Source organism: Ceratotherium simum, chromosome 24 (genome assembly GCF_057802395.1).
Source record: "Ceratotherium simum simum isolate JZ-2026a chromosome 24, ASM5780239v1, whole genome shotgun sequence".
In the NCBI taxonomy this organism is placed as follows: domain Eukaryota; kingdom Metazoa; phylum Chordata; class Mammalia; order Perissodactyla; family Rhinocerotidae; genus Ceratotherium; species Ceratotherium simum.
The window spans coordinates 33,362,390-33,386,326 of record NC_141923.1 but is presented as its reverse complement, the minus strand read 5'-3'; the positions used below and the strand labels follow the sequence as shown (position 1 = coordinate 33,386,326).

At 46.3% G+C, this 23,937-nt stretch overlaps 1 protein-coding gene across 3 annotated transcripts in view; it reads left to right on the top strand.

The window, feature by feature from the left end:
• The first annotated feature begins 23,550 nt into the window (after positions 1-23,550).
• SMOC1 (SPARC related modular calcium binding 1) overlaps positions 23,551-23,937 on the top strand; it is a 146,616-nt gene continuing 146,229 nt past the window's right edge. For 2 of the 3 annotated variants that reach the window (XM_014784340.2, XM_087448315.1), the window contains exon 1: positions 23,551-23,855. In XM_014784340.2, coding sequence (XP_014639826.2) covers positions 23,586-23,855 — 270 coding nt within the window. In that variant the 5' untranslated portion in view covers positions 23,551-23,585. The remainder of the gene's footprint in view (positions 23,856-23,937) is intronic. The other variant, XM_087448317.1, reaches the window with a different exon arrangement.

The window sequence follows — 23,937 nt, the reverse complement described above, 5'->3', positions numbered from 1 at the left end:
GAGATAATTTGCACTCTCCAACTTCATTAGTTGCAACCCCCTCCTGCCCTGGGACAAAAAATAGGGCCAAACTGTTCAAAAGAACACATGGAGACCCCATTAATGCGGCCCTAATTGTGCCAATTCAAATCCCTCAATAACTCTAATTAAAACCTGTCTTGTGGGGCGCTGAATGGCAACACAGCTGTCATTCTGAACAATCACAGAACAGAGCTATGAAAAAAAGGTCTCTATATGCAATTTTTGGTGGTGGTGGTTATGGAAAGGGTCAATGGAGAGGATTAAGACAGAGGTGTAGTCCGAGTGGGGAACCTTGAAAAAGTCTTCTATGTCAGCGCACAGTTTGAAATCTGAAGACCTTTAGCTTTTTCCCTCTAGCTCCCCCTCCTTTCCCTCCCCCCAGGCAGGAACACCTGCAAACTGACTGGAAGGGGCCGTGACCACCAGACACATGGATACCACAAGTTGACTGAAACATGTGAAAGAAAAGGCAAAAAAAACCCAACCAACAAAACCGCACACCAAAACCCGAGAAAGAGTTTTTTCTCTGCTTCCACCCTTGTCTTTTAGGATCCGGCTGCACTTCACTGGGCACCATAAATAACTCTGCAATTACATTAATTGGTTGCATATTTGTTGACACTGAAGGCGAAGCCTTGAGTGGAGGAGGTGGATTTCAGCTGCAGTTGAACACTCTTCCCCTCTGCCGTCCCTCCATGTCTGATTTCCAACCACCCTGTTTAGTTTTTCTGGATGGAGGGAAGCGGTGGGCCCATTTCTGAATATGCTTTGACAACTCTCAATCAGACTCATGTCTCATCTGTTGGGTCTCCCTAGATCCGTTCATTGATCTACTGGGTTTAGAAGTTACATCACACTATGGGAGAACTTGAGAGACAGGTTCCTGGCAACACTTGATGGAGTTTAATTCCCTTTGAAGGCAGGGGGTGTGGTGAGCTTTTTGTCAGGCATATTGTTTGGATCAAATGAGAAATGGCTAGACCTTAGTCTGAATCCCCAAACCCATCTTGGATACTTCAAATGGCTTGGCCCGCCCTATGGAGTCTCTCCAATTCCATTCCTTGGGAAGTGACAGGATCTTAGTTACCTCGTTCGCTCTACCTCGGTCAGTGGGCAAGAACTGGAGAGCTCAGCTTGAAAACCAGCCCTCTGTTAGCCGGGAGGACTTCACAGAGCAGGGTGGAGGGCAAGTGGGCAGGTAGCAGAGACTGAGCCTCACCTGGCGGCTCAAAGGTGGCTGAGGACCCGAGGACTCATTTTCCCTCTGCCAGAGCTAGGATGGGAGGAATTCCTCTGGGGTCCTGGCCTAGGGCTGGAGGATGGGTGAGATTGCATGTGGCTTACTGAGGATGCTATCTTGGAAGTGGCCCTGCTGAGTGGTTGGAGCCATCTTTGGGAGGAAGGCCATGTCTGTCTTGCTCATCACTGTATCCTCACAGCTCCCAGCATGAGCCCAGTACACAGGAGGCTCTCAGCTTCCTGTCAGGTGGGTTGATGAAGACCTGAAATTCTGGTTTCCAGGTGCTCTGAGCTCTTGAGAAGGCAAGAGGTACATCAGGCTGAAGTCATAAGGTTGCCTTCTACATGGAATGGTGGAAAGCGCAAAGGCTCGAGCCAGCAGACGGTAACTTGAATACACTCACCTTTCAGAGCCATTGTAAGGATAAATAAGCTTATGTAAGTAAACACAACAAAAGTTACTTTTTTTCCTCTCTCTGTGAAACCAGTGAGAAGAACTTTCTGAATCTAGGCCTCTGATTTCCTCTCTGCAAAAATAAGGATAATGTAGTCCTGCAAATTAGCAAAAGTGGAAACAGGGTTGAGAACCTCAGGGGCAGGGCAAACCTCACAATTAGTTCTTTTTTTTTTTTAAATAGACTTTATTTTAGAATAGTTTTAGGTTTACAGAAACGTTGCAAAGATAGTACAAAGGGTTCCCATATCCCCCTCACCCATTTTACCCTATTGTTAACATCTTACGCGTACATTTGTCACAAGTATTGAACCAACATTGATACATTGTTAACTAAACTCCATACTTTATTTGGATTTCACTACTTCGCCCAATGATTTTTAACATTTGATTGATCTTGCCTGTAGCAATCATTTCTGTGGTGTTCTAAAGGCGATTTTCTAGTTCCCTCATTTTTTCTACATCTTTTTTTTTTTTTTTGTGAGGAAGATCGACCCTGAGCTAACATCTGCCAATCCTCCTCTTTTTTAGCTGAGGAAGACTGGCCCTGGGCTAACATCCATGCCCATCTTCCTCCATTTTATGTGGGACGCTGCCACAGCACGGCTTGCCAAGCAGTGCGACAGTGCGCGCCTGGGATCCGAACTGGCGAACCCTGGTCCGCCACAGAGGAGTGCACGCACTTAACCACTTGCGCCATTGGGCCGGCCCCTACATCGTTTTTTTTTTTTTTTTAAATTATGTACTAATTTATAAGCTCTTTTTTAAAATTTTTTTTCTTTTTATTGTGGTAACATTGGTTTATAACATTATATAAATTTCAGGTGTACATCATTATATTTCGATTTCTGTATAGATTACATCATGTTCACCGCCTAAAGACTAATTACAGTCCATCACCATACAATGTGCTTAATCATCCCTTTCACCCTCTTCCCTCCCCGCTTCCCCTCTGTAATGGAATACTACTCAGCCATAAGAAACGATGAAATCCAGCCGTTTGTGACAACATGGATGGACCATGAGGGTATTATGCTAAGCAAAATAAGTCAGAGGGAGAAAGCCAAATAACATTAGTTCTTTATATTTGCTGTTCCTTCTGCCTGGAGTACTCTTCTCCCAGATCTCTGCAGGGTTCAGTCCCTCACTGCTTCAGGTTTTCACTCAAATGTCACCCGTTCAGAGTGGTCTTCCTCCAGCACCCTATCCCAAATAGCAACCTTTTCTCCCTCTCACTCTCTATTGACCTCACCTGCTTTGTTTTTCCTTATGATGCTTATCTCTCCCTGACCTATTACATTCTTATGGATTTGTTTATCTCTCTTCCCTTATTACATTCTGAGTTTTATGAGAATAGGAACTTGTTTGTATTGTTTATTGCTGTATCCATAGCACTTAGAACCCAGCCTGACACATAGTAGATGGTCAATTTGTATTTATTGAATGACTGGATGAGGGGATGGTGACACTTTCTGATCACCTAACAAGAAGAGAGTACCTGGCTCTAAACATTTGTTGGGTCAAGCTACTTTGTGATAAATACATTGTAGGAGGTGGCCCTTCTCTCTTTGGTTTCCAGCCTGGAGCTCCTTGAGTAGTGGTTAAGATCATGGCCTTAGGAGCCAGATAGGTTGGGATTCAAATCTTGGCTCCACCCCTCAACGGCAATGTGAACTTGGGATAAATTCGGCACCTCTGAGCCTCAGTTTCCTCATCCAAAGATAATAATAGTTGCTACCTTAAAGGACTGTGGGGTGATTGAGATAATGTTTGAAAAGTATTTTTGAAAAATCTTGGCACGAAATATGTATACAGCAAATGGTGTACCATTGTCATCCTGGTCATTGTCATCTTCATTAGCTTGATGCTGAGACCCCCTGTCACTGAGAGTGGGGCTGATCTAAGGCCTGGCAATACCATGGAGGGAAGTGACAAGGGGAGTGTAGACATTTATTTTGCAATACCCTCCCCCAACCACTCACACTTAAGGAGGGGGAGCCAAGCCTTGTTTTGCTGATTCTATTCATCAATTTTCTCATTTTTAAAACTTGCATTTGGTTGCCAATCACCTAGTCACGTAGATGCAGGAAGACCACAAATTCCTTACTGAGTTTATTAGCTAGAGGTTGGACAGCTGGTGCAGAAGGTCCCCAAATGGTATTTGGGTCATTATCACCTTGACAAGGAATCTGACTTCTCTTCCAACCAGAACAGGTTTCTGTCCAAGGCCGGAGTCAATGCTGTCCTTTCAAAGATGCCAAACAGTTGAGTCAGGAGCAGACAAATCTGAGTCGTATATTTCGGTTTCGCCAGGAGGTTGTGAGTGGGCACACCCTCACTCTCTTACCAGCCGCCAAGAGCGGGTCTCAGGTGTGAGCAAAGGAGACTCCTGCTCCACGGGCTTGCAACCTGTTAGTCCATGTTTGGACCTAGCACGTCAGCCTTTCCTTATTACAATTATTTATAGATATATATGTTTCTGTGCACAGGTGGAAACACGACACACACCCAAATCCTAGTCATTCCCTGCTTTTGGAGAGTTGGAAACAGTGTGGGCTTTGGAATGATCTAGACCTCAACTTCAAATTCTAGCTTTGCCACTTGGTAGCTTTGTTAGCTGGGTCGTCTCTTACCCTCCCTAGAAGCATAACTGGTAAAAAGTCCTAGATGGAAAGTCTGATGTAGTTCCACCTGTGCGAACACCTTAGGCACATCCAAAGGAGCTCTCCTAATTCTCCCAGCAGGAGAAGTGGGGTTGGCTAAGCAGAAACTGGGTTCCTCGGTAGAGAAAGAAGAGAGAAGAGGGGGACACATACTTTGGAGCAGGGAAGGACCTATTAGATGTGGAGAGAGGTTGTGCAGGTGAAAGAGCAGTGGAGAATCATTCCCCAGAGCCAGATGCCCACATCCTCTGGCCCCGTCTGTGAGGCTGGGGTCTGGGGCCCAGCTGTGCCCGAGGGCACTGGGTGCTGCTCACCCCAAATAGCATGGCCCTTCGCAGTGCGTAGACCTCAGTGCGAGCTGTGACCTCGGCTCAGCTCACAGGTGGGGAGCGCTGAGCAGCGGCAGGTGGAAAGAGCTGAGGAAGACTCCATCTATGGAGACATTGGAGAGTCAGAGAGCTTTATTGATTAGGAGATCCTGCAGCAGTGGTCACCAAAGGGCGGCCCCAAGACAGTCCTGTGGATGGTGGGAAGAGAATAACAGAATTTCCATTTCTATTTGTAGTCTGTCTAAAAACAAGAAAAGTGCTTATTAATGTTTCACCACAGAGAGGCTGTATCCCCTCACTCAGTGCATACATCAGATGGGGTGTGCAATGCCGATGCAGGATGTGGGAGGGGAAGTCCCTGCATGGGTGGGTCCCCCATCCTCTCCTGTGCTTCCAGTGGGCAGTGTTGTGTTATACGATATTCGTGCCTGTTAAGAACTTACGGAGTATATTGTTTAGGTTAAACCTACCCTCACAAGGTAGATAGGCAGTCTAAAAAGATTCCTGTGAAAAACTGAGTTTTAAAGATAATATTAATAATATAATATTATATAATTATATCATAATATAACACTGTTTTGCAAGCAAGAAAACAATGACAATGGTGAAGCTGCCACTTTAATTTCTCTTCTGAGTTCTTTCAGTCACAATTCAAGGTAAAAACAATGATCTGGCAAAAACTCAGTGATGAAAACACATGGAAATTATCTTGAAGTCTACTTGGAATATGGATTTACAGCAACTCTCATTAGTGAAGACTCCTGTCCTAAATAAATATTTTGCCCTGAAATATTAGTGAGTGATAAATTCAAGCCATCGTGGTTAGTAAAACATAAAAGTATCATTTACTGAATGTTTATTTTATCCTTTAACATTTTCTGTATGTGGTGTACATAATATATCGGTACAATGTGAGTAACAAGAATTATTTCTATAGTCTATTATAACTAGAAATACATATGGTGGGGATGAATGCTCAAAACGTTTTTACTGATAGAGGCATACAATAAAGAAAGTTTGGAGCCCATCCATCCAGACTGCCCTTCAGAGATGAAGTCGTTGAGGGCAGAGAAATAAAGCTGTGTGGTCAAGGGCTTGCTGTGAGCTGTCCTGGGGCACCACCCGGGCGCTGGGACTCAGGTGACCACCTGTCCGGAGCTTTTCAGCTGTCTAGGATTTTGTTGTTGTTGGCGAGGGTATGGCACCAGTCCACTTACTATGCATCGTGGAAACAGCTTAGAGTGTTTTTTTCCCTCTGTCGTTTAGCTGTATCTGTAAAAAAAAATGGGGTGGCAGTGCCATTGCCCCAGTTGTGTCCGGGAACTGTTAGTCACCTCAAGAATGAGGGTCTTTAATGATAACACTTGCACACTAATTGTTGATATACTAATTATATTTAATTTATATCAGAGACTTTGAGTGCTGTTATCCTATAACTCTCTTAGTAGGTAATGTGTATTCTAGAACCTAATAAAATTGAATGTCTTTAGACATATTCCATTCTCCAGGTATTTAGAAATATTCCATTCATCAGAGTTTTAAGTAATTGGACTGCTCTTCCCTCAGTTGGGGAAGAAAGAAAATTTTACTGGAGCTCAGAAAGTGCTGGGCACCGAGAGGAAGAGGCTGCTGGGAGTGAGCTGGAAGGAAAGTAAGAAAGGGAGCTACGGACGACAGAGTGGAGTAGAGAGAGCGGAGAGGCAGAGCAGTGAGTCTAGGAAGAGAGAGCTAAGCCCGGAAAAGGAGCGAGGAGGAGAGGCGGTGGGTGGAGGTGTGGGGCGGGGTCCCTGAGGAGGAAGGGACCTGGGCTCACCACACTCCCTGCTTCTATTAATCCAATTAAAGTGTTGAAAATCAGATCACATGTGGAGCTTTTAACATGAATTTTTCATTACTGCGGCGTTGCGGTGGGGTGCGGGAATGGGGAGGATGGGGGGAAGGGAGTGGGAAGCACCAGCAGCCGTGATGAGGGGATGGGAAGCCCTCCTGGTCCTCTCCAGGACACACACGCCTGTGTGACGCTGGATCAAGGCCTGTTTCTGTTCTGGGGCCCACCAGAAACTCGGGCCTCCTCCCTCAAAGACCTTTTGCCCTATTTTTATTTCCTTTAACCTCTGACAACCCCATTCTGTTGGTAAGGCCCTTGGCAGGTAGGGTCAGAAAGAGGGGTTCATTGAAGATCCTCTGCCATGGCCTCAGATAGGACACCCCTGTCATGTCCCCATGTCCCCCCTTGGCACTGCTGATGAGGACACTGTGTTCCAAAGGCAAAGGAGAAGGGAGTAAGATTCCAGCACCCAATACCACATCTTGAACCCCTATTTGCTTCGGAACTTGGTGTGAGAATAATAGCTGAGGAACCCCAAGCACTCAAAAGGGTGCCCTTCTGATCCTGAGGAAACAGAGCACAGGGAAGAGAAAAGGTTTGCTCAGGTGGGAAGGGCAGCTCTCATGCCCAGCTCCTGTCCTTCATCAGCGCACCTTCCATACTTTATTCATTCAACTAAAAAATGCTCATGGAGCCAGACTTGATGCCTGGCACCGTGCTAGCTCTTGGGTCTCCAGCCTTGAGCTTCTGGCGTTCTGTTGGGTGAGACGGCCAATAACCAAGTGAGCAAACACACTTCTTTAGATTGTCCTAAGAGGGACAAAGGCAATACCCAATCAGACATCTTACCTGGTCTTTAGTCTTGGTGCATAGCCTCTGGTTGGAGGGGGAGGCAAATGGTCCCAGGTCGCCCAGTTAGCTGGTGGAGCTGGGATGAAAACCCAAACTATGCCCCCTTTTGGTTTCCCTGCCACCCCTGGATTTCCCCCAAATTAATTTTGTTCTGTGGTAAATACATTTGGTTAAGTTAAAAAGAAGTTGATGGCTGGCCCCGTGGCTTAGCGGTTAAGTGCACGCGCTCCGCTACTGGCGGCCCGGGTTTGGATCCCAGGCGCGCACTGACACACTGCTTCTCCGGCCATGCTGAGGCCGCAGCTCACATACAGCAACTAGAAGGATGTGCAACTATGACATACAACTATCTACTGGGGCTGTGCGGAAAAAAAGGAGGAGGATTGGCAATAGATGTTAGCTCAGAGCCGGTCTTCCTCAGCAAAAAGAGGAGGATTAGCATGGGTGTTAGTTCAGAGCTGATCTTCCTCACAAAAAAAAAAAAAAAAAAAACGGGAGAGGGAGGCATGTTTGGCCACAACAGTACTGTGTGCCGCTCTTTCTCCGGGGACTTGTTGTGACCCTCCCCTGTCTGATGGAGGGAGGACCAGAAGCTTGGCTGGGGTGAATGGGGATCCGGGTAGGCATGGAGGGCTCTCTCTGCAAACTCCTCTCTCCATGCTCAGCTCCCTTTCTGCACGGGCCCTCCCCTGAGCCTGGGGTTTAATCTTCGCCAGGCCTCTGCACGCTGGGCCTGCTGGTGTGTGGTCTTCCACACTGATGTGCCTCGGCAGCTGGAAATAGTGAGGAGGGAAGGGGGGACCTGGAGCATAAAACCCTGGCACTTCTCAAAACAAAATGAGTGACTCCAGCTTTTAATCAGTTGAGGACTGAGGCAGGAGAATTGTGTTTGGTTTTACACAGACAAAGCCCTTTCTAGGTCTCGGCTTTCAGAAGAATCTTCCACTGCCCGTTATGCAAATGGCCACGGCAGCCTGGGCAGGAGATGCTGGGCCTGGGATGAGGAGACCAGATCTTTGGGTCACAGGGTAGCGATTTGGCCTTTATCAATGGGACCCCTCTGTCTGTGGTAGACCCTGGTAGTGGTTACCTCCTCTCTCCTGCTCTCAGAAGCCAGAAGAACCACAGCTTTTGGGACAGTGGCTTGCATGGCCTTCAGCTCTGACAGGTGAGCTCCTTTAAAAGTGGGGCTGTACATTTAAGTTTTAAAAATTAGTTTCTATGTGAAGATGGTTAAGGGAGCTTGCTATTTACAGGAACTCAACCGTGAAAAAAATTTGCAAAGCGAGAATCCTGTCCCATCCTCTGCTCCCCAGCTGCTGCCCTGTCCAGATTTTTAGATACCAGAATATTCTAGAATCTATAATCATTCTAAAGTGACTTAGTGTAAAGTACTGAAGGATGAGCTGGGCCTCTGGCCTAGGGTTGCTAGATTTAGCAATTAAAAATACAGGACACTGGTTGAATTTGAATGTCAGATTAAAAATGAATAAATTTTTAGTGTAAGCATGTCCTATGCAATAAAACAGGGTTATGCAGCATTTGGGAACTACTTATTACAAAAAAATTATTTGTTGTGTATCTGACATTCAATTTTAACAGGGCCTGTATTTTTCTGGCGACCCTGCCCTGGCTCTCTACTACACGAGCCCCCTGCAGATCTTTTTCTCTCTCAGTCTCTTCTAGAGCCTCCTCTTTTCATCCTGGGGTGCTTTTGGACTTAGGTCCTGTCATCCCTCTACTTTTATGTCTAGTTATAATCCCCTCATGTCTCAGTCTGGGGTTTCTCTACTCATCTGCTCTCCCTGTTCAGTCCTATTTGTAGGCCCTGGGTTGGTCAAGATTCGGCCACTGGATCTGAGGACTAAAGCCAATGATGGTGATGCCTACAAGTTAGTAACCCCTTACTATGCGCCAGACACTGTCAGCTGCTTTACCAGTGTTAATCCATTTAGCCCTCACAACAAAACTATAAGGAAGGCACTTTTTTTCTCTATCCTGGTAAAATATACATAAAATTTACCATTTTAACCATTTTTAGGTGCACAGTTCAATGGCATTAAGTATAGTCACATTGTTGTGCAACCATCGCCACCATTTATCTCCAAACCCTTTTCATCTTTCCGTGTCCATTAAATAATACCTCCCCTCCTGTGTCTATGATTTTGACTACTCTAGGAACCTCATATAAATGGATTCATATAATATTTGTCATTTTGTGTCTGTCTTATTTCACTTAGCATAATGTCTTCAAAATTTATCCATATGTCAGAATCTCCTTCCTTTTTGAGGCTGAATAATATTCCATTGTATGTATACACCACGTTTTGTTTATCCATTCATCTGTCAACGGACACTTGGGTTGCTTCCACCTTTTGGCTATAGTGAATAATGCTGCTGTGAACATGGGTGTACAAATATCTGTTTGAGTCCCTGCTTTCAGTTCTTTTGGGTATATACCCAGAAGTGGAATTGCTGGATCAGATGGTAATTCTGTTCAACTTTTAAGGAACTACCGTACTGTTTTCCATAGCAGTTGCATCATTTTACATTCCCACCAGCAATACACAATGGTTCCAATTTCTCCATATCCTTGTCAACACTTATTTTCTGTTTCTGTTTTTTTTTTATTTTAAATAATAGCCATTCTAATGGGTGGGTGTGAATAAGAATGGCACTTTTAATTATTATTTCACAGATCAGAAAACTGAGGCTCAGAGAGGTGGAATGACTTGTCCATGGTTAGCCAGCAATTCATAGAGATGGAATTTGAATCAAGGTCTGTCTAATTCCCAAATTGGGATTCTTAACCATTCTGTTATATTTCCTGCCTCTAATACATGGGAGTTTTCCTGTCTTTGCCCAGATGTCTAATTGTGCAGAACATCTGGTAGAGGCACAGATGTAGGAGTGAATTATGTCCAAGGAGTTTTCACGTGTTCTTATTGAAATACACCTCTCACATGGGAAAACAGCAATCACAAATAATTTCTCCTTAATCTCAATTTCATCCTAGTAAATTTTAAAACAATTTGGCCACCCATAGTTCTTTACCTCAATGTCATCTGGCCATTTAAATGGCCTAAGTGATAAGTGTGATTGTGCATGGATTTTGACCTTATTGGGGAGGGTAGAAAAGCCAGAAAATAGAAGGTATGAGCTCCAACCTCAAGATGTTTGTGGTCTAATCGGCAGAGAGATGTGGCCATCTGAGAGGCATTGTCCAGCTGCACAGACACAGGACCACAGGAAGCAGTGGGCTGCTGGAGGGATGACCTTGAGAAGGGCTGAGGCCGATGGCAGTGCCCCTGTGGTCAGTCAGGAGTGTTCCTGACTGAGGGCAGGCTGCCTCCTCTGCTGGATGTAAGCCTGGTGTGACTCCATGCAGTGCCCCGTAGAGGAGGAGGCTGTGGTCGGTGTTGTCCCACCTCTCAAACTCCAGCCCCTTCCTGAGTGCTGCTTTGTCCAGAGGCCACAGCCCTCGCATTGCACCATTAACTTTGAACCTAGGTTCTGTGGAGACTGCCTGTTCCTGCTTCTGGAGCTGGCTGAGACTTTAGACTGCCTCAGAGGAACAGCTCCATCTGGTCATCCAGTTCTTCTAACACAGGCTGGTGGCAAAGAACATGGGCTTTGGGGTCAGACAAGTTCAGGTCTGAAATAGACTCTGCCACTGAGGCCTGTGTAACTACAGGAAAGTGTCTTATCCTCTCTGAGTTTCAGTGTCCTCATCTGAAATATGGGAATAATATCAGGGATAATAAGGTTGTCAGGAGGATGAAATGAGATGTTTGTAAAGTGCTTGGTATATTGTAAATGCTCAATAAATAGTAGCCATTAATATACATATATATATAAAGCTTGTGGAAAAAACCCACTAGATTTATATTTATTTCTCCTTGTTGTTGGACAGTTTTGTCAATTTGGCTACATCATCATGGTCGACCTCTGTGGGAGGAGGAGGTCAGTTGACTTGTTGAAGAGGAGAGAAGATGGTCTAGGTAAGGATGGAGGCCAAATTCTACAAGGTGTGTGCCTTGCACAGAGTGGGTGCTCGCTAAGTGTTTGATGAATAAGTGTTTCAGTTGGGATGGGGGTCCTGATGAGGAGCCGTGAGAGGGAAGGGCATGGACCTTTACGGGTTGGTATGTGGTGAGAAGGCAGAGGAGACTGGATTTGATCTTTCCTTTTTATATTTTAAGTAACATTTTCCCCTTATCAGAAATATAATGTATGTTCATTGTAGGAAAAAAACAACAGATAACTAGAGGTCCTTGAACAGGAGAATGCCATGATGGCGATAGTGTATGACAGCTTGTTTTCAGGAAACGCGTTGGAAGTTGGGAAAACCAGGTGGTGGAGTGTAGGGCCACGAACGTGCTGACTGCAAAACTGCGGGAAGGTGTGGCGGGGTTTGGAAGAGGTGGGCTGGGAGGGGTTTCGAGCCTGGAGGACCAGGTGTCTGGAGGTGCTGTGGGTGGTGGCCGGGGCATGGGGGTGAGGTGAGACTTTGCGGGTGGTGAGGAGATCATGCATGCTGTTTATGACGAGTGGGTGAGGCATTAGTTTGGGATTAAAAGCATTAGTTTGAGAATCATTAAAACACTCGTCGGCACTGAGGCTGTGATGATAAACAAGCTCCCACTGAAGGGACTGAATGTGGGGGGAGATGAGCAGAAGGCCTGGAATTAGTGACACTTCAGTTAAGGGAAAGGTGGGAGGGAGTTAGAAGGGGAAATGAAGTGTGGGGGAATATAGTAGGCTTAATCATCTTCCCCACCCAAAGATGTCCACATCCTAATCTCTGAAACCTGTGAATATGTTTCTTTATATGGCAAGAAGGCCTTTGCAGATGTGATTAAATTAAATATCTTGAGATAGAGATATTATTTTGAATTATCCACATGGGCTCAATGTAATCCCAAGGGGCCATATAAAAGGGAGGAAGGAGAGTCAGAGAGAGATTGGAAGATGCTGTGCTGCTGGCTTTCAAGAAGGAGGATGGGGCCACAAAGCAAGGCGTGCAGGTGGCCTCAGAGAAAGGGCGAGAGAACAGCCCCCTCCCTAGAGCCTCCGGAAGGAATGCAGCCTGCTGACACCTTGATGTTAGCCCACTGAGAGTGGTTTTGGACTTCCGACCTCTGTAACTGTAAGATAGTAACTTTGGGTTAAGTCACTGTTTGTTGTAATTTGTTACAGTAGCAATAGGAAACTCGTGCAGGGAGGGAACTGACATACGAAGCACCCAGGTGTGTGCGGGGGTTCTGCTGGGTCACCTGGTGTCTTAGTACAGTTTGGGGCATGGATAGCAGCCTGAGGCTGTGCTGCCCAAGCCCTCACCTGCTGGAAATAGATGCAGGACTCTAGGGCAGCTCTCCCCTCCTGCCCCACTGTACATCAGGCATCCCTTGACCCCCTTCACATGGGGGACAAGTCATGTCTGCCTCTATGCCTCTCCCTGGCTGACAGTGACCAAGCTGTCAGGGTGGCCAGGACCAACCTTGGTGAAGAGGGTAAGCTCTAGGTGCCCTCCTGGGTCCGGTCCCCAGAATGCTGCCCTCTATGGAGGTAAGGTGCTGCTCCTTATGCTGATGCCCAAGGCCTGCCCCCAGGTGGCTGACGGACAAGGCCGTGATGGTGCTTCTTCTGTGGCAGCCAGAGGGAAGAGATGCGCTAGCTGAACTGGTGAAGGCATCCTCTCAGTGGAAGGCAGAGCTGGGGGTGCAGCGGAATTCTCTGATCTTGCTGCTGTTGCAGGTACTGAAATGCCTCACTGGACGGTGCCTTCTCCCCCCACAGCCACACTCAATGGAGGGGGCCTGGCCCTTAGACCTGAGCCCCAGGGTCCCAGATCTCCACTGTCCTGGTTCAGTCACCCAGCCACTCCCAGGGTGCAAACCCTCCAGGAGGGCAGTGAGGCAGAGAGGCCAGCCCTGCCACTGCCCATGCAGAACCGGGTCCCTCTCCCTCCCCAGTGACCCAAGTTCCTCTAAAGGAGCAGAGCTGCTTACAGCACAGAAGAGGGCTTGTCACACTCTTTTTCCCAGGACACGGATGCCTGCAGACCCTTCATTTATGTGACTAAGGGGACGACTTAGGTGACTCTTCCACAGCAAGGCCATCTGCTTTGAGGTGACCTTCTGCCTCTGCCTACACCCCAAGGTAGCTTGCTAAAGATGAAGAACACAGAGCATTCTCTTACAGCCCGTTTATTACTCCCAGCAGCTTTGTGAAGACTTTATTATCCCTTTCTAAAGGCAGCCATTGGAGTCAGAGGGGCCTGAGTTGCAATCTAAGACCAGGCTATTCTGCTGCCCAAGGCTGTTTCTTAAATAAGATCAGACTGTCCATCTGCCACTCCCAGAGGCCCATTCCAACTTTTTGTCAAATGGATAAAGCATTTCTGATGGTTTTAGACAGCTCCTTATTCTAATGACCTCTAAAAGCGGTATGTCTCCTAACTGGAGTCTACCATCATTAACTGGTCTCCTTGCTGTTTGGCCGGCTTGCATCGGCCCACTTTTCTCTGTTCCGGGTTGAGGGTATCCACGGTGAGGCCTCCAGGTAGAGCAAAAATACCCACCAATGATTTTGGGGCTGCAGCTGCTTTATCATGATAAAAGTTTCACCTCGTCTTGGTTTAGGTTCTCCCAATGGCAGATTCTGAGACTAGGAATTTCAGTGCAAGTGGTTTATTTGGACATGATCCAAGGAAGCTCAGTAAAGGAATGTGGGAATGCAACAGGGAAGGGAGAAATGCCAGTGAAGGGTTCATTGATGAGAGGCCACTGCTGTGGGCAACTGGGACTTAATCCTGTTGGGGACCCACTGAGAAAATGTGCAACACACCCAGAACTGTCTTGCTGGAGGGTGAGAAAGTTGGGGAACTTACCCAGTAATTCTGATTCCCCCTTGGTTGTGGGTTTCTCCTGGGAGTATTTCCTTCCAGGCACTTCCAGCCTGCCCTGTGCGTAGGATGGGCATGCTGGTAGGCAGGGGAAGCCCTCAGGCAGGAAGAAGAGGCAGGCACTGTGAAGTCAGGAAGCTGCTAGGGAACTGGGGGCTGAAGGGTTGCGGTTGGAGCAAGAAAAACATCTGCTTCAGGTCGTGTTAGTGGTGCCACGTCTGCCAAATCCACTAGATTAGTTGTATGAACACCATCCAGGGTCCATTGGACCCAATTTTAGTTGATTTTATTTTTTGCATTTTCTAACTTATGTAAAGATTGATATTTCTTGAATTTTATTCTTTCTTAAATATCTTCCAAAGTACAAAGATAAAATTTACTTATTTTTTAAAGATGGAATAAAACCCATTCTATCTTGCAATTATGATATGGGTGCATGGGAACCGTTTTCTAAATGTAAGATACATTGTGAGATCCTAGTGATCTTATTTTTTCCTGTGTCTTGAAACATCTAGTTATTTTGTCATCCTAGGAATTATTTCATCATTACTCATCAATTATTCCTAACTATGCTGAGAAAGACTGAAACAATAAGAAAACTGAAGAATGATGGAATTACCTATAAGGATGATGTAGTAGGGTTGTAAATCATTAGTGTTTTATCATCCTTCAGTTTTCTTAATTCATTGTCTAAAGTATCATATCATTTTTCAAGAAGATATAAAAGAAGACTGGAGACACCATCTTTGTGGTCTGCTTTTAGCTTTCATGGATACAACTGAAATTCTGAATTTTTCATTTTCTACCTATAATGGCAAAGAGAAGAAAATTGATAGAGGAAGCGGTTTCACAATTATTACGTAAATCAGAAGGTGAATGCAAATATGCAGTAGCACTCTAGAATGTAAGCAAATGATGATGGTGAAATTGATTATGTAAGAGAAATCTTAGTATACGGATCTTTAGATGATAATATTCTAGATGATTTTTCTCAAAGTCAATTATCAATGAATTAAGAATATGTTTTTTAATGACAAAAAGGAAATATGGTATTTTCATCCAGTTAGTCACTCAAGAAGATGAACTTAATTACACAATATTTATGACAAGAGCCCGAACCTCCCTATTTTGCTAAAAAAGACATAGGACAATATTCTTTAATCTTTTAGGTTTTTGTCTACCAAAATTTACTTGCAGTGGTTTGTGAATGGACAAATGTTGAAGGCAGGTGTTTATGCAAAAAGGAAATGGATGATGGAGAAATGAACATATTAATTGGATTGAAGACTTTAAATTATGTTTATAAATCTGAAAATGAAAATGTTTGCAGTTATGGAGCAAAGAAGATGACCGTACTCTCTTCCACAAGATTATGAGCCACCAAAGCTTTCAAAAGTACTGTGTTTTGATGATGCAAATACAAACAGAAGAACAGTAAGGAAGGATAAGCGAGAACCAATTAGAGATACATATGAAATCTGGAATCAGTATGTACAAGATGAATATATTCCAGGTTCGGGATGTTTGATGAGTGGATGGTTTCAGTCCAAGTTTGTTATCTATCTCAGGTATGTTACCTTCAAAACTAGGAAACTATGGAATTAAATTTTGGGTTTATTATATTCAAATTCTTGTTAACATTTCTAACAAAGTTATTTTTCACTGTCTGTGGTAGTCAGCCTCCAAGAGGGCTCCCACTGATCCCCACCTCCTAGAATCCACACCCTTCAGTAGTCCCCTCCCTCACTGTACCAGGGTTGGTCTGTGTGACCAACAGAACGTGGAGGATGTGATGGTCTGTCACTCATGAGATCAGGTTATAAAAGATGTGGCTTCCGTCTTGGGCTCTTTCTCTGATCACTTGCTCCAGGGAGAAGTCAGCCATCCTGTAGTGAGGACCCGGGTGGAGGAGAATGGAGGTGTCCAGCCAGCAGCCAGTGGGGAGCCGAGGCCTGCGGACAGCCATGGGAGCGAGCTTGGAAGTGGGTCCTCCAGCCGCAGACAACTGCAACCCTGGCTGCTAGGTTGACTGTAGAACTGGCCACATAATTTATGGGGTCCAGTGGAAAATGAAAACGAGGGAGCTCCTTGTTTAAAAATTATGAAAAATTTCAAGACAGCAACAGCAGAGTATTAAGCCCAGTGTGGGACTTGTCACTTGCACAGGTTGCACGCCTACGAAGCTGGCCCTGAAGGCAACTCACGAGAGACCCTGAGACAGAACCACCAGGCTAAGCCACTCCCAGATTCCTGACCCACAGAAACTGAGATAATGTTTGTTGTTTTAGGCTAAGTTTTGGAAGTAATTTGTTATATAGCAATAGATAACTAATATACTATCCCTTGATTCCTACTTTGGTAAATTATTTATAAAATGACTTAAAATATAAAAACATAAAATGAGCTAGATAGTAAATGATGATAACTATTTTTCCTGGGCTACTGAGACTTAAAGGGATAAGAAGATCCAGTTAGTTGCAAATTTAGTTCCACGTTCTCTCCTGCCTTAGTGCCTTTGCACACCCTATTTGACATGCCTAGAATGCCCCCCCCACCCCCGCCTGCCACATTCTCCAGCATAAACCTGACATCCTTCATCTCAAACGTTACTTCTTTAGGAAAGTTGACTCTCCAGACGGAGTTAGGCACCCTTTTTAACAACGCCTCAAACACCCTGTACATCTTTGCTGTACTGTGCACACTTGTATTTAGTGAATTAATTATTGATAATTAGTTGCTTAATGTCTGTCTTCCCACTAAACGGTAAGCTCCTGGAGGTCAGTCACCTTCTCTCTTTGTTCTCATGTATACCCAGTGTCCAGCACAGTGCTTGGCACACAGCAGGGTTGCAATAGAATTTGTTTGATTGACTGGTTTGTCTCTGTGCCGATGGGTTGGGACCAAATGGTGATGATTTGCAAAGGAGTCTTAAACCACAGTGTGAAAGAGGTCCTTGTAACAGTGCCTTCTCTGGAGTACCCAAGCACGGTAGTTACGAGCCTGAAGACGTGGGAAAGGCTCCCTGTGTCATGGGCTCCAGTGTAGACAATACGGACCAGTAAAGCAGGCAAATAAAAGATAAAGCTGGTGAGTGGGGAAAATTCATACATATGGAAAGAGGAGCTAACTTTCATTAATACACAAAATACCGTGTGCTTCTGACTCTTAGGACTGATAGATTTAAGAGGAGGCCAATACTTTTGATGTGTGTGCAAAACATAAGGACCACCTTTATAAGGTTAACCTTTGTGGTTAGGCCTCAGTTCCTCATCTGCATAATGGGCCTAATGTACCACCTTCATAGGCCAGGCCTGAGGCTACGGGATCACGCAGGGAAAGTGCTTAGCAAAAAGGTCAGCTCTTAGTAGCATGAGGTGCATTGGGTCAACTTCTGATTCTGCCGCTTGATTCTGGCTATGACTCATGTAACCTCCCAAAGTCAGTTTCTTCATTAGTCAAATGGGGAAAATAATAGTACCTGCCTCATAGAGCAAATGCGCCAGTGTGTGTTAAGGTCTCTGTGTTTGGCCCTGGCTAAGCCCTCACAGTGACTTCTACTGTTATTATCATTAAGTTTGAAGGCAGGTCCCAGAAAGTAACCAGGTGAAAAGAGAGATTCCCCTATAGGTGGAAGAGGGAGGGAAAGAAATAGAAACAGAACAATACAGACAATTGCCAAGAATATTTTCACAACGATGTGTATTATTCCCGGTGGTCATACTTGACTGCTGGTCTCCTTAGGGGGCTTCTCTCTCACCACCCGGGCACCACGTGGTTTGAGCTTCATCCCAGTATGTTTTCAATTCCTCTGACTGGAAGGTGCCTAAGAGAGGGAAATACTAGAAGCAGATTTTTGTGGCATCAAGAGTCTGGGTAGGGGCTGGCCCCGTGGCTTAGCGGTTAAGTGCGCACGCTCCGCTCCTGGTGGCCTGGGTTCGGATCCCGGGCGCGCACCAACACACTGCTTCTCCAGCCATGCTGAGGCCGCGTCCCACATACAGCAACTAGAAGGATGTGCAGCTATGACATACAACTATCTACTGGGGCTTTGGGGAAAAAAAAAAAATAAATAAAATTATTAAAAAAAAAAAAGAGTCTGGGTAAAAATAGAACTACCATGTGATCCAGCAATTCCACTTCTGGGTATTTATCGGAAGAAAATGAAAACACTAACTTAAAAAGTTATCTGCACCCCCATGTTCATTGTAGCATTGTTTACAACAGCCAAGATATGGAAACAACCTAAGTGTCCACCAATGGATGAATGGATAAAGAAAATGTGGTATGCACATACAATGAAATATTATTTAGCCATAAAAAAGAAGGAAATCTTGCCATTTGCAACAACATGGATGGACCTTGAGGGCACTATGCTAAGTGAAATAAGTCAGAGAAAGACAAATCCTGTATGATCTCACTTATATGTGGAATCTAAAAAAACTAAAAAAACTGAACTCATAGAGGCAGAGAACAGATTGGTGGTTGCCAATGGTGGGGGATGAGAGGTGGGCAAAATGGGTAAAGGGCGTCAAAAGGTACAAACTTCCAGTTATAAGATGAATAAATCCTGGGAATGTAGAGTATAGCATGGTGACTACAGTTAATAATACTGTATTGTATGTTGAAAGTTGCTAAGAGAGCAGATATTAAAAGTTTTCAACACAAGAAAAAAAAATTTGTGAGGTGACAGATGTTAAATAAACTTATTGTGAGGATCATTTCACAATATATACATATATCAAATCATTATGTTGTATACCTTAGACTAATACAATGTTATATGTTAATTATATACCCTCCCAAAAAAGTCTGGATGTCTGGACCTAAGGCCATTAATATTTTTGAGCATGAGGCAGCTGGACTTGCAGAGCTAGAGGGAAACCACAACTGAACACTCTGGACTCCATTGCATTATCCACGGTTCTTTCGTTTGGCAACTCAAAGTATCATAATGATGATAGCCCCTACTGCTAGTTGTCCTCAGTATTTTATTCTTCCTTAGTAACAAAAACTCTGATTTTTAGCTGGACACCTGTGGCCACCTTGAGTTAAGACTACATTTCTTTCAGCTTTCTTTGTAACTAGATGTGGTCATATGACTAAGTTTTAGCCAATGGATAAAATGAAATGTGACTTCTGGGAGGTGTCCTTAAAGAGAAGGGAATGCTCTCCTTTTACCCTCTTCCTCCCTGCTGGCTGGAAAACAGATGTGATGGCTAGAGCTTGAGCAGCCATCTTGGACCACGAGGTAGAAGCTGCTTATTAAGAATGACAGAGTGATACTAGAAGGAGCCTGGGCTAGAGGGGGCTACCCTAGACTTTGAATGGAGTTTGTGTACAAAAGAGAGAAATAAGCTTCCAAATTGTTTAAATTACTCTAATTATTTTTGTCATGTGTATTTTTTAGCTTTATTGAAGTGCAATTGACAAATAAGATTGTAAGATATTTAAAGTATACAGCACGATGATTTGATATATGCATACCTTGTGAAAGGATTCCTCCATTGAGTTAATTAATACATCCATCACTTCACATATTTACCTTTTTTTTTTTTGGTGAATTGTCATGTATATTTAGAATTTAAGGACTGACCTTGGTGAGGTTAACTTCTGTGGGTCAACCTCATCTGCATAATGGAACTAATAATACCTGCTTCAGCCCAGTGCTAAGTGTTACCGCAAGTTAGTCATAAATCCAGAAACAGAGCCCGCGATTCTTGGTGTCCAGGCTTCTGAGCTCAGTAGTGTGTTTGAAAAGAACTATTCTGGGTCTTAGACACAACCCACCTTTTTCTGCTGGTAGCTGTTGTTACCAGCGAAGCAAACATAAATCAAGGTAGATTTATGTTATGGAAGCACTTTTTGCCAAAGCCCCATTCAAGATTGACCTTCTTTCTGAGACATTCACTGCCCGTTAGGTCTAGAGTGGGTCCCAACTCTCTGAGTCCCCAAAACACAGTGCAGGCTTTGATCTTAAATATGGTCTCCAGGTATCTGTCTGTTCTGTGTCTTACATTAGATTGTAACCTCTCAGAGGGCAGTTTGCATCCAAAGATCCCTCATAATAATAGGCGTTGTGCTGGCCACAGGAGGAAATGCATCAAAGTGCCTGTTAAATGAATGCAAAGGTTCTGTTCTGAATATGAGACAAGGCCAGACTCCTTGGGATTATATGGAAACAGAGATATATTTGAAATGGGCGTTCCTAGCTAGTACTAAATATTTGAGGCCCTCAGGCCTCAATATGGGATACAAAGTATTATTTTTCTTCTACTGAAATATCCCCTTACAAATAGAAGTCCCACAGGACAAGGAGTATGGCTGAAACTGGACAGACCAGATGCCAGGATAGCTAGATTTATTTTTGGACTATAAGCCTGGCCTCCAGGGAAAGAAGGAACTTGTCAATTTCACTTTTTGCTTGGATCAGAAGATTGAGCCTGGCAGAGAAATGCTGTTTGGGACTAGTAGTTCTCTGGCATTTCTAACCTTTTCTGGGCTTGGGAGGAGTTGGGAGAAGAAAATGCATCATTTGAACGATGGCCACGGTTACGATAGGCCCCGCATGCCAACCAGAGGGAAAGAAAATACTTGCTGAGCAAAATAACTGGAAAGCAGTTGTTCATTTTTTTAAACTAAGCTACATGGTTGAAATCCAGAATAATGCAGACTTTTGGACCAGGGAGCACTTGGAAATAAGCTTTCTGGCTGGAAAGCAGCATGTGGTGTTATGGATGGAAAGGGCGATTGCAATGCCTTTCCCCTGGGCACTTGCTGCTGCCAGATCCTGGGGGGCCATCTCAAGACTATTTACTTACTCCAACAGATTTCTCAATAATTCCAGCCACAGAAAGGAGCTGACGAGCGTGATGGCATGCACGTGGCCAGGTGACAGAATCAGGACAAACCTGTTCCACTGCTGAGCCCGATGGTAACACTTCCATCCTGCCGAGCCCCTGGCGGGTGAACACTTAGGCGGGCACGTGGAAACTGATGTAAGTGCTGCATGAGGCCCAGCCGTACTGGACAAGTGTCACAAGTCCAGCTGGGCAGCATGCCAGATCCCATGGGCTCTTTCCAGGAAGGGCTGACCCTTGCTGTTTCCACGCCCTTCCCTGAAGCTCAGTGAAGCTCAGAGTCTCAGCTCCCTTGCAGATGCTGAAGAAATGTCCAGTGAGTGCACAGGGAAGGTCAGACCCTATGGCATCTGAGATTGGACATGGCAGTCACCCCACGACAGAGGCAGAATTAGACTCTGAAGACCTGGGCTTGAGTCTTTGCTGTCATTTACCAGCCAAATGAGGCAGGCAGGTCACAACTGCATGGAGTGTCCATTTAGTTACCTGTAAAGCTGGATCTATCTATCTGCTTCATAGGACAATTTTGAGGATAAAATGAGATGAGTCCTGCCCTCTTCATATGCTGGATGGTGATATTTCTAACTTAACCATCCTAAGGGCTTTATATACTCCATCTCTTTTGATCCTGACAACAACTCATGAGATGGCTACTATTTTTATCCCCATTTTACAGAGGGGAAAACTGGACCCCAGACAAGTGAAGTGACTTGTACAAGGTTATACCACTAGGTGGCAGACCCAGGATTTGAACCCATCCTGACTGGCTCCAGAGAGCATAAGTCTGACCACCGCACTATTTCCCAGCAGAGGAAGACAGGCAGTTCTCTTAGAGGTGTTCTTCATTTTTGTTTGGAGAACCACAAGTACTTTGTTATTGGTCCAGCATCCAGTCCCAGCTTTTTGATCTGAGGGTGCTGGGGACAGTTGAAGCCTTTCAAGCAGAGAGTGGTGCATTCAGGTTTGCTCTTTAGAAAGATGACCGGCTGCAGGGTGGAGGCTGGATGGGGCCTGCAAGGGGAGTGGGCAAAACAGAACGCAGGAGTTGGGTAGGAAGCTTGTGCACACAATCCAGGAGAGAAGCCATGAGGGAGCAGAGCTAAGCTTTGTCAGGACTCTCAGGCCCAGACAGGGAGGAGGAATTAAACACTGGCACTGCTTCCAATTCCGGTTAGACAAAAGTATCCCTCACCTTGAAGAAGTGGTCCATACCCATGGACGTAAACACTGAGGGCTGTGCTCCACATAAGAAGATAAAGCCTTGTTCTCTTAGGTTGAATGCAGCAGAGCACCTTGCTCCTTGAGGAGCTGGTGTGATGTGGCTCTGATCATTCCCAAGACAGCCCTCTGGGGACCACCCTGGGTGGAGTCCTCCAACATCCATTGGACCCTTTGCTGCACTGTCCTCTCCAAGTAGGTCGGGTACCCAAGGAGAGGTCTCCCCTCTCTCCTCTGACCCATCTCCGGGGTCTTTGCACCCACAGACTACCCCTCCCCATCGATGCTTTTTCCTCCTTCTCCCCCATCAGGAGATCAGGGCCACTCTGACCTCCTTCCCCAGGGATCCTGGGCCACAGAGAGGCTGCCCCTTGGCCCCGCAATTCGACGCAGGGAGACAGAATGCCTGCGTTCCAATCCCGGATCCACCACAGGGCCACAGGTGGGCGTGAACCCCATACCCACAGGGGCCTTTCCCATCAGGCAGATGCCCAGGGTTGCTCCACCTTGCCTCCTCCACACTTCTCCCGGGGCTGCCGCTGTAGGACCTGGGGTGTCACCTCCCGGAAGCTTCTTTGAAAAAAGTGAATGCACCCACTCCCAACTCCCAAAGCCCGTTACAGCCAGCCCCGGCGAATTCCCAGTTGTTCTTGGTGTTGATGCAGCGGGGAAGCAGATTTCTCAGTGCCTCTGCGCCCTAGTACCCTCATCTGAAAAATGGGGCTAGGAGTATTTTCCCTGCTCATTTCACTGAGCTGTTGACAACTCACGTACTCGCGCTGAAAACTATATATGCTTAAGGTATTATTATTAGCTGCGTGGACATTCTGGTATGTTCAGGCTGCTGGAGCTCTCGTAGGCTTCCTCGGACAGAAGGGCCGAGAGAAGGTTCCCCTTTATCCCGGTCTCAACCGCAGCCCACTCCCGCTGAGCCACCGAGTGTCGCTCCCCGGTGGGGCTGACCGCGAGCTGCCCCTCTTTCCTCTCTCCCATTGGCTTTCACCTGCCGGAGGGTCGGCTGCTACGGGCCTCTCGGCCCGTCACTCAGGGCCGCGGGGCTCCGCCCCGCCCCTCCCGGGGGTTTATAACGGGAATTCCCATGGCCCGGGCTCTGGCATCCAACCTGCTGCCGCCGCGGCCCGGCCGAGCGGAGCGAGCACCGCGCGCAGAGCACACGCTCGCGCTGCGCTCCCCTCCCCTCCCCTCCCGCGCGGTTCATGCCCGCGCGCTCCGCCCGCAGCCTCCGCCCGCCTGCGCCCACCGCCGCTGCCGGCCGCCTGCCGCCGCGGGGGTCCCGAGCGAAGGAAGGCAGGGAGGCAGGCGCGGCTGTGCGCCCCGCGGAGCCCGCGACCCCTGCCCGCAGCCGGCTGCCCGGCCCGCCTGGCACCATGCTGCCCGCGCGCTGCGCCCGCCTGCTCACGCCCCACTTGCTGCTCGTGTTGGTGCAGCTGTCCCCGGCTTGCGGCCACCGCACCACGGGCCCCAGGGTAAGTGCGCCCCCAGCCGCGCGCCCACCTGCGGAGGGACACTGGGGTCGCGGGCCCTCCTTCCTCGGGGGCGGGAGGAGGG